Here is a 10,769-nt window from a genome sequence, read left to right as displayed (position 1 = left end):
GGAAGCACACAAGGTCCTTGAGATGGGTCACAGGGGCAGTGCCGGGCACCACAGCATGAGTAGAAATGAGCGGGAAGGGCTGGGGTAGAGGCGTGATGAGGTGCCAAGGGAGGAGTGCAGGAGAGCAGGGCCTGCATGTGGTCCTTTAGAGAAGCGCGTCCCTCTGCCCGGGAAGAAGAGCTGCAGTTGCCGAAGGCTCCGCGGGAGCGGTGCACAGACAGCAGCGAGAACTGCGACCCTGCGGCAGCAGGCGGAGGTTTGTACGGCTCCAAAATGAGGAACCTTCCCCCATGCGAGCCTGCGGCCTGGCCTGGCGCAGGAGCCACGTGTGCCAGCGCTCAGCGCTGCTGGGGAACGACGGCCCCCGCCCACCAAGGCAAGGCGCCGGCCGGCCCCGCTCCCTGGGCCAGAGGGCCGGCGGCCCCCCCAGCGCCTCGGCGCCAACCGCCCCCCGCCCTCACTAAAGGTGGCGGCGGGGAAGGCGCTGGGGGCACGCGGCGGAAGTGACGCGATCGAGACGCGCCGGCGGCGCGGGCGCGGGGCCCAGCTTGGCTCCTGCGGGCGCTGTGCGGCGGCGGCGGGGTGGTGCCGGCAGTGGCAGGTACTGTCCGCGCCGCGCCCGCCTTCCCCGCGCTCCTCCCCGGGGCCACCGCACGCCCCGCTGCCCGGGGAGGGCACGACGGGTGCCAGCGCCAGCGGGGTCGCGGTGGCGCGGGCCGGGCCGGGACTGGAGGGTGGGGGCGGTGCGCGGGCCCGCGCTCGCTCCGCACCTCTCCGCCGGTGCCGCCGCGGGGTCGGGGCTCTCCGGGCTGGCCTGAGGCGCGGGGGAAGCGGGGAGGGGATCCCCGCGGCGGAGAGGTAGCGGCCGCCCCGCCCCTCGCGGGGCTCCGGCGCGTCTCGGGGGCGGGCGGCGGCCGTTAGTGCCGGAGGCGGGATGGCGGCGGGCAGCGGCGTGATTGCGGCGGTCACCGCCTTCCCCGTGTGAGAGCGGGCGGTATGGGGGGCGCGGCGGTGGCGCGGCCCTGCCGGCGGGGGCGGCTGCGGCCGGTCTTGGGGCGGGTGGGGGGCTTGGGCGGCGCGGAGGAGCAGGAGGGGTCGCCTCATGCCGGAACGGGCTCTTCCGAGCGCTGCGGTGTGTGAGGGCAGAGATCGTGAAAGGGGGCTTGGGGGGTGGGTCGGGCCTTCCCGGGGTGTCTCTTGCCTCTGGGCTCTGTTGTGTCGACAAAAACGTTCCCCAGCGTTTGTAGTGGAGATGCGGTTACGTGGTTACAAGATGGACCTCTGCGTAGGTGGTGTCCTGGCTGCGGGTTCTGGCATGCCTGGTATCTGGGCTTCTCACTGAGCAGCTGGGCTGTCGAGGAGCTGACTTTGTTTCTTCTGGGGGCATGTTTAGGCTTCTGGTTTACACCCGTCTCCAAGTTGTAAAACCTGGATGCTCTGTTTGATGCCTTCGGTGAGACTAAATATTGTTTTATGATCACAGGGAAAAAAAAAGCACGCCTTTTCAGCTGCAGATTAAATATTAATATAATTCTGAGCTCTCATACCTTAAAAAAAAAAAGCCTGAATAGGCTTTCTTCAAATTTTGAGGTGGTCTATCTCTGGCCTAAAAATGACCTTGAGTATTTCTGGGCAACAGGTGTCTAGTTAAAGCTATAAATTAATGGAGAAATATTTGATATCAAGGTGTAACGTTTAAATTTTCCACTTGTGTTGTTTATTTCCATAACAGCAACAGAGGTATAGTTAAAAAAAAATAAAATTGTGCATACATTTAACCTGTCTACCTGAAATTGGCTTTCACATATTTCTTTTTTTTCTCATGAAGTGCATGTCATTGTTGTTTAAAATGTGTTAGTACTTCATTTTATGGAAGTGGATGGAAGAGGGTTTCCTAGTTCTGATTTGACCAGCGATGCTTTTCTCATAGAAGAAAAAATATTTTTGGAAGCCCAAACCTTAAAATTGCCTGGAAGAGACTTACAAGTAATGTGTTGGTAAGCCTGTCGGTTAGTTGTCAGTGGAATTCAATTCTAAAAAACCCCAGTGCTTTTCCAGCTAAAGCAAAGCTTGGAGTAGAATGAGCATTAACAGCTTGAGTGGTTTGTGCAGGAGGGTTCGGTTTGGCTCACGTGAGTCAGGTTACCCACTAGGGACTTCAACAGAAGCACGCTGCAGAAGTTCTATTGAGTATGCCTGGAAAAGGTTGTTTTTATGGATTGTGTGTGTGTGCGTGCGCATGTGAGTGTTCCTATATATTTGTACATGGGTGTCTCTTACCTAACTCAGCAGCTGATAGGTTTGCTTTTGGTTTTGTGTTTAGACATTATTCTCAAGATACAACTTTTTCTCTTTTCAGGCTTTGATTAGTATTTTAAACTCATAACACATGTTTCTCTGGAGCTGATGTTTTCCTAACACTTACAGCTTGGCTTAAAAAGCTACTTGGCTGGAATGTTTTAAACGGTTAAAAAACCCCTAGGATTTGAAGTTAATTTCAGTTAACTGAAAGAAATACTTCTGGCATCACCAAAGAAATAACTGGAGTCATGGATCAGAACAACAGCTTGCCACCCTACGCTCAAGGCTTAGCCTCCCCTCAGGTAAAAACAAGTGATTTAATATGCAACTGTGATCTGAATTTCTTTGTGAAAGTATTTTCCATTTCTTGCACGTAACTTCAGATTTTTTGTTTGCAGATCTGAAAAATTCTGCTAGGTATAGAATAATACTGGTATAAAGCAGATTTTTAAAACAATCGATTTGTATATCTAGAGGTATAAGAAACGTGCAGATATGTGGGATTCCTTTAAGTTGAAACATGACTGACAAGTTGGAAATACTAATTTAATTTTGGTGCTTGGTCTTTAAACCAGCTTATACATAATGGACTGTAGCTGTGTTCTGCATTTGGTACGATGGGCTCAGTCTTTGTTCAAACAATTGCAAGTTAAATTGTGGGTCAAAGTTGAGACATGCTTGCAAGGTAGTGTGAGAATCATATCAGCATCACTGGCTGCAAGGGAACAATTCTAGAACTGACAGATCCCTAGAGGTGATATTTTATTCTACAGAAGAACTGCATTTCCAAGGGCTTTCTGTTTTTAGCGAGTTACTACTATATGCCACAGGTTTGATGTGATCAACTTACGTTGATTTATCTTTAGACTCCTCCTGAAAACTTTTTTCTTAGATCCTGTTGACTCCATTTTGTTTTTGTCGTTTCTGTTTCATGCTTTCTTCTGTAGGGTGCAATGACTCCAGGAATTCCAATTTTTAGCCCAATGATGCCATATGGCACAGGACTGACACCACAGCCTGTCCAGAGCACCAACAGTCTGTCCATCCTAGAGGAACAGCAGCGGCAGCAGCAGCAAGCAGCGCAGCAATCTACATCACAGCAAGCGACACAGGGAACGTCTGGTCAAACTCCCCAGCTCTTCCACTCACAGACTCTTACCACAGCCCCTTTACCGGGAACCACACCTCTGTACCCCTCTCCAATGACTCCGATGACTCCAATAACTCCTGCAACACCAGCGTCCGAGAGCTCAGGGATAGTGCCACAGCTACAGTGAGTGTCCCATGTGTTAGTGCAGCATGTCCTTTCTCAGATAGCCCATTAAAGACTTAGGACCAAAGCCACATCAGGAATTGGGTGCTGCATTTTGGTGGGAAAGGAGGTCCTGGGGATTTATGAGTCTCCTCTAGTGATATGAGTAATTTTTGCTTTTATATTTAGCTTAGCTTCATTACTAAACCACTTAGTAATATAAAGTTTCTTAGTGATTTGTCAACCATACATCTTTTAAGCATACCAGTGGAGGACGTTATATATGTCTTCATTTAGCACCACTGTAACTTTTAAATGTATGCATTTTAGGAGTTAATCATGCTTTAGCTATAAAGTAGTCTGGGTTGATAATTTAGAATTTCAAAATGTATATACCTGGAAACATACTCGCATTTGTAATTTACTGGATACTTGTGACCTGTTCACAGAAAAGCAAATAGCTCCACTTCACTATGCTAGAATTTTGTTAGTGATGTTAAAGCAGAATACAGGAACTGTCACAGCTGAAAGGGAGTTAGAAGGGTAGAGGGGAAGAAACTAGTTGCTAGTCTAGGAGCTAGAGCTGAGTTGCACTTAATATTCCATGTTCCCTTTTCTAGTTGAGGGCTACAGCTGAGTTTGTGATAAGGGGAAAAAAAACCTAGAACTAGTCCTAGGTTTAGGTATGAAAGTATTTTCACCGAACTTTAGTTTTAAAGAGACTTTTACAGCAATTTATGGGAGGTCCAAAGAGAAATGGTTGATAATGTGAATTTTGCACTGAAAGATTAGTTCCTCATATTTCTTTCTTTGTTTCTCCCATTGAGGACCTTTAGATTTCAGGGTTTTCCCAGAAAACCAATTTCCAAGGAAATTTTGCTTCTAGGAACTTCTCTTAAGCTTCCTAGAGACCTGCTTTCCTATCACCTGGCAATGGGTTTACCTCCTGGGTCATTCCCACTTGGTCCTGCACCTCTTCTTCCCCCTTGAAGGGCACACCAAGGAAAATTTCAGATGGTACTATTGCTACCTCATTTTCTCCTATTCCCAGCAGCTTCCCTGATTGTGGTGGGGGCTCTTAGCATCAAGAATTTTCCTGCCAAACTGAAATAGATTCTTCTCATGAGGCACTTTTCATGCTGGCAGATGAGGAGGAATCAGCAGTCATGCCTTAGGAGCTACTGCTCAATGCTCCTGTCAGTAGGAAAGATGTCATTCAAACTCACTAGGGAGAAACAAATTTAAAAGAAAACCACAAAAAAAAAAAAAATTAATCAACAGTGGCTAAAAATGAGGAAGACGTGCAAATTCCTTAAGATTGTCTTTTTAATGTATTTCTCTGAACTGTCTTCAGGAATATTGTGTCCACGGTGAATCTTGGTTGCAAACTTGACCTAAAAACTATTGCGCTTCGTGCCCGAAATGCTGAATATAATCCCAAGGTAAGAGAAATGTATTGGAGTTCATCCTATAACAGATATGTCAAAGGCACAGGTTGTGGGTGAGTTTGCTGTAACAGATTGAAAAACCTTCTTACTATAGGTGAAGTTTTATACTATAGTTAAAAAAGAAATCTTTGATAAACTTAGAATCTTCTGTCAAACTAGTAAAAAGTATTTTTATACTGATGTGGCTGTGTTTTACACCAGGTTGTAATTTGGTAGATTCAGAAAGAACACAGCACATTTAGGAAGAACCTAACCAACAGTGTAATACCCTGGCAAAGTTTTTTTTTGTTGTTGTTGTAGAGCTGGCCTCTGCTGCCATTCATATAGGCCTGTTCGTTTGTAGTGCTCAGAAAGCTCCTTTTTTATATTACTGTGAAATGTCTGATGAAGTCTTGTTCCCTATCTCCCAACAAATAGAAAGGAAGGAAGAATTCAGCTCCTGGTCTCCTGCCAGAGCCATGGTTATTCTGTATACGCCGTGGCTTCCTCCACCTGGCTGCTCCCCTGGAATTCTTGCGGTTGCAGCACAGTCACTTGTTTTTTACAGTCTCGCTTCCCCTCTGAGCTCTGTTCCTTCATGTTGTACCCCAGTACTCCCGCCATCTCCTTGCTCCCAATGGCTAGTTTTGGTGGAACAGCAAAATGAAATTCATTTTTTTGCATGTTGACTTCTAAGTTGCCTGCTGCTTCTAAATAGCAGCCTGTTACCATGGGATTTTTTTTAGCTCGGGAAACTTTGAACAACAGCAGAGGACCTGGAGCGTTGAATCAAGAAATCATGTTGCTTCATTTTTCTTTCGGGTGGCTTCTCTTGGAAATGTTATCTTTGCAACCACAGTAGCTGGATACTACTATTTCTCATAAAAGTTTAGATGTTGTGTAGTTGAATTGACTTGCCTTGGGAAGGCTTCAGTTTTCCCGGGGTGTGATTGTTTCGTTGTTTTAGTATTTGGGATTTTGCTACAGTTTAGCTGAATTCTGCTCTCAAAGGTTAAAGCACACCTGCAGGCATATGTGGTAAATAACTGTTACTGTAAGTTTATATCAGTGATGCTGTTATATAATTGCACGTGAGTAAGGTATTAGTGCAGCAGAAATCTGAGCATGCGATGGTAACTCTGAGGGTAGGGGTAGGTGGCTGTGTAAAACTTGTAGGCTAGAAAAATCAATACGAAATGCTGTTTTCCACAGTGGAGAGAAAGAAGGGTTATGTAACACACTGCTGACTTCTAGTCAGTACATTCATCTATTGACAAAAGATGTTGCTTGGCTGTATTATTTAAGCCATAGTTTGACAATGTGCTGTTAGGTAACCCACGCTACCGCCTTGGTTATGTCAGCAGAACAGTTTATGGGACTGCATGGTGAGCTGGTCCCCAGGCAGACAGGGGTTTGTGTGTGTGTGTGTGCCCACATCAGTTTCCAGTATCTCTTGCTTCAAAGAGTTTAAGAGCATTTGGAAGTGCAGGCAGGGGTGTTACAGTACTTAGAATGAAAAGCTAGAGCTAACGGGGCTTCTGTGTTCTACTGTGGTAGTTGAGGTGACTTGTGTTTACACAGCACTTTGATCTCCAGCGGTTCTGCTTGCTGGTATTGTAACAGTGTCCAATTTTTTAAGACACAGAGACAAAACAGATCATAAAATATTTGCATCTTCCATAGTCTTCCATCCTGCTTATAATTGATCAAATTTCAAGACATGGGGGAAATTTTTTTTAATTTATCTTTAAGATTGTCGCTATTGCTCTGTTGCAAATGTTACCATCATTTATATGTTGCATATACAGTAATGAGATATGAGCTTAGTAAAAGAGGAATGCAATGGTGAATATCCTTCCTGTCGAACTCTACCTCTCAGTGTGTGTGCTTGAAGCTACTTATGATTTAAGCATTTCAAGTAAATTTTGAGTGATCTGTAAGTATGTTTGAATTTAGTATTTCTTTGCAATACAGTGTAACTTGCTACTTAGATTATGCAAATTTGGTTTTAATGTAATGATTACAGCAATATATCACTAATAGTCTCAACGCTCACATTTCAGCGTTTTGCTGCTGTTATTATGAGAATAAGAGAACCACGTACTACTGCACTTATATTCAGCTCTGGAAAAATGGTGTGCACAGGAGCAAAAAGGTATGTTTAGATATTACAAGCAAACTAATTCAGGCTGTCGTTTCTCTTGTACCATGATGCTTTAGAAGTGCTATTATTTGTATACAGTATTTGTATATATACAACAAAGTTGTACAGGTACAACTAAGCTTGCTTCCCAGTTATTTCAAATAGACTAATATGTATTTCTACACAAAATGTCTTTTCATGACTGAAAGAACTTCCCTACGAAAGGGGAAATGGTAGTTCTGCTTCTGAAGTTCTTTCATACGGTCTGATTAAACTAGTTTGCAGAGGCTATTATATTCACTTTTTTGCCTTTGCAGTTATCTTTTTTTTCCCTAATAATTTAAAAATTTCAATGACTGTGCACTGGAACTGCTTAAACTGTAGGGGTGGTGGCAGAGGAAGAGTGATTTTATATTTGAATAGTTTCATTCATCACAGGCCAAGAGCTCCAAGTCTCTGGTCCCTGTAGTCTGATCTGTTCTTAACACGATCATTGAAGCATAAGAACTGAAAACTAAGCATAAGCTTAACTCCAGTGGGCAGGAGAGAAATTCTGCTCTGAAGAAATCTGTTAGGAATCCAGAAGGAATAAGCTAATGAGCAGACATGAATGAGTAGAACTGTACAGGAAACGCTTTCTCTGCCTGGTGACGCTTGAAGTTCAAATTGTCTTACTCTGCATTAGGCGCAACCAGATCCTCAGCTGTTTACCAAATCAAAGCAAACTGAGTTCTGCAATAGCATGTAAGGCCATGCAGTTGCCTTAAACCCAGGTTTGAATGCCTGGGCTGAATCAAGTAGAGGATTTTGGCAGTTTACAGATTTTTATAGAAATTTGGCTTTCCTAGCAGTAGTAGTTCAAAGTTGTTCTGCACTGAAAACTTAAGTAACAGTTTTCATGTCCCATTAGAGGGACTCAGGTTGATATTTTAAGAGAGTGAAATATGTGGATTTATAATTTAGTGTTTTGTGCCTCATGAACAGTGAGTGCAACATTAATGGTGTTCAGGATCCCAGTACCAAAATGAGCATGCAAACCAGTGCTAGTTGTTAATTTTAGTTGTGAAAATTTTGTATGTGACCTTCCCCTCCCCCTCAACACAGACATTTTTTTCCCAATTAAATATTTGTGGTTTAATGCTATTTGCGTCAAGTAATACTTAACTGAGGAACTAATATGGATATCCTTTTCTCACTTCAGTGAGGAGCAATCCAGACTGGCGGCAAGGAAGTATGCAAGAGTTGTTCAGAAACTGGGTTTTCCTGCAAAATTTTTGGATTTTAAAATTCAGAACATGGTGGGCAGCTGTGATGTAAAATTTCCCATCAGATTAGAAGGATTGGTACTCACACACCAGCAGTTCAGCAGGTAAAAAAAGGCTTGCTTATGTTTCATTCTTAGCTAGTCTCATTGACTAGCTTAGAGAGTGACACCTGTTTAGATTATTCCCTTGCACCAGAGGGAAACCTGCATTTTTGTTCCCATCGCTGCTCTGCCTCGAGTGTAACTGAGGTTGCCCAATATGAACCCATCAAAATGATCTTCCCTGCTGCTCTCCAGATTTCAGTATAGTCTACATCTGCTCTGCCCATTGCTGCAGGCCTGCAGATGAAAGACTGGAATATGTGTCTGCAAGCATGTTTAAACACTGTCACTCTCTTCTTTTACAGCTATGAGCCAGAATTGTTTCCTGGCTTAATCTATAGAATGATCAAGCCAAGAATTGTTCTGCTTATTTTTGTTTCTGGAAAAGTGGTATTAACCGGTAAGTGAAGACAGTATCTTACTCCAGTAGATTAGATTTAGACTGTGTTACAGAGAACACACAATGATACCAGAAGTATGTAACCTGGTAGGTACTTTCCTTTAGAGATGATAGTACTGAGAAAGAACAGATAGTACAGTATTCTGTGAGTGGGAACGCAAAAAGCAAACCACATGTTTGGCTAAGTCCATGTAAGCAATAATCATGAATCCTAATGAATCATGCAGGTGCCCAAAAAGCTGTAAGAGCGCAGGTGATGTTTCTGGCCAAATCTGAAAGTCTGTTTCTGTGTGCTGGGTGTGTGTGACTGAGCTAACAGTTCTTTGACAGCTTGGCTGCAGGCTGCTGCCATTCTCCTTGGATACAGTAGCCACAGAAGGGGAGACAGCCAAGCTCTAGGAGCTCCTCAACCTCAGGCACTCCACCTGCACCCTTCCTTTTGCCCTCGTGCTGAGTCTTACTATGGAGAAAAAAACCCCACAAGACTCACAGGCAAAAGAAGGAGCATGCCCCTGCAGTACGGCAAGTGGTGGGCCTCTGCAGTGGTCTCCATTGCCAGACCTGGCTCCCCCAGACGTTCACACTCTCAAAAAAAGCTCCACCAGTTAGGCCTTTCTGCAGAAACATCCTGTAGGGCTGTGCTTTGTAGTTGTGTCTCCTGCGGAAATTATGTGTAGAAAAATCCCATTTGCAAGTATAGTATAAGCACGAAGATGCTAATGAAAGATTTACCAGTTATCAGAATAAACAGCGAGAATGCTGGTAATGTATGCTCTATATGAAATGTGTATTTTTTTTAAAAAAAAAAAGATCGTAAAAATAGGGATTTATGGATACGGAACAGGTTTTTTATATAGAGTCACATTCAAATAAACATTCTAAAAGCTAAAATTAAGCATTTGGCAAAAGGTACAAACTAACTTAATTCCCTCTCTTTTTCAAGGTGCTAAAGTACGAGCAGAAATCTATGAAGCATTTGAAAACATCTATCCTATTTTAAAGGGATTCAGAAAGACAACGTAACAGTTTCTACATCTTTCAGAGAAATTGGGGGTATATTTTAAAAGGTATCACATATGGCACAGCAGTAACAAGAGATGGACTTCCAGTGAAACTGTAACACCAGGACTTGGACTATTTCCCAGTTAGTGCCTACTTCCCTGATGCTTAAGGGGAACTGTATTATTGATTATGTCTACTGAGTTACTGTGACTTGCTTTATTGGGCTGTTCCTGGAGCAGTCCCTCCAAGTTTTATTTATATTCTAGCTTTTAAATAGTTTTAATGCCAGTTCTATTAATAGAAAATCCGTAAGTTGGTTTAGAAGATAAATGCAACTGTGTCACCCAGTGTATAAATCACTTAAATTGCCATGTATATATGTTTTAACTTCTCTCCGTAAGACCATGGGTTTTATAATTTTCAGAACTTAAGCTTTTAAATTTTTTCAATTTTAAATTTCTTTGGTGCCAGACACATTCCCTCTTTCCAGTATTAAGCAAGACAGAATAAAATTTATAAAATGAAAATGGCTCACTGTACATATATAATATATACCTTCCTTCTCTTTCCTCCTTCAGCTCCACATGTACAATAAACCCTGTTTATACAATTATGGGAACTGTCTTAATGAATTTTAAAATTACACAGCTGGTAGAGTGAAATACATTGAAACTTTTTTAAAATTTAATGTGGATTTTTCAATAGGACATGCACTACTGTAAGTGGCTTCTTGTTTTAAGAGAATCTCAACAATGCTCTAGTTTGCTTACCAGCAGTCACATCCTTGGCAACATCTAGCTTGAGTATTTCTAGTATGTTAAAGCAAAAGAAATGACTGGTTCAAGAACTTTGTGTTCAAGTATGTGTTGCCTTATGTT

The 10,769-nt window shown here is 43.4% G+C and overlaps 1 protein-coding gene across 3 annotated transcripts; it reads left to right on the top strand.

The window, feature by feature from the left end:
- The first annotated feature begins 530 nt into the window (after nt 1–530).
- TBP (TATA-box binding protein) lies at nt 531–10,501 on the top strand. Of its 3 annotated transcripts, none has more exons than XM_068395541.1 (8): nt 531–601; nt 2,360–2,603; nt 3,249–3,574; nt 4,908–4,995; nt 7,044–7,135; nt 8,325–8,492; nt 8,795–8,889; nt 9,833–10,501. In XM_068395541.1, exons 2-8 carry the CDS (start codon nt 2,550–2,552, stop codon nt 9,910–9,912), a joined length of 903 nt encoding a protein of 300 aa, XP_068251642.1. In that variant the 5' UTR covers nt 531–601; nt 2,360–2,549; the 3' UTR covers nt 9,913–10,501. The 3 variants fall into 3 exon arrangements, with proteins under 3 accessions (XP_068251642.1, XP_068251655.1, XP_068251649.1); XM_068395554.1 differs by lacking the exon at nt 531–601 and adding an exon at nt 1,112–1,132; XM_068395548.1 differs by lacking the exon at nt 531–601 and adding an exon at nt 1,180–1,997.
- Nucleotides 10,502–10,769: the final 268 nt, after the last annotated feature.

Source organism: Nyctibius grandis, chromosome 1 (genome assembly GCF_013368605.1).
Source record: "Nyctibius grandis isolate bNycGra1 chromosome 1, bNycGra1.pri, whole genome shotgun sequence".
In the NCBI taxonomy this organism is placed as follows: Eukaryota; Metazoa; Chordata; class Aves; order Nyctibiiformes; family Nyctibiidae; genus Nyctibius; species Nyctibius grandis.
Note: the sequence above shows the minus strand (reverse complement) of the source record. Positions and strands in the feature narration are given on the sequence as shown.

Excerpts from the sequence above, each read along its gene's own strand:
- TBP (XM_068395541.1), top strand. The coding sequence starts at position 2,550 with ATGGATCAGAACAACAGCTTGCCACCCTACGCTCAAGGCTTAGCCTCC. Across the intron at positions 4,996-7,043 it reads ATGCTGAATATAATCCCAAG|CGTTTTGCTGCTGTTATTAT; the intron begins GTAAGAGAAATG and ends CTCACATTTCAG. Across the intron at positions 7,136-8,324 it reads GTGTGCACAGGAGCAAAAAG|TGAGGAGCAATCCAGACTGG; the intron begins GTATGTTTAGAT and ends TTCTCACTTCAG.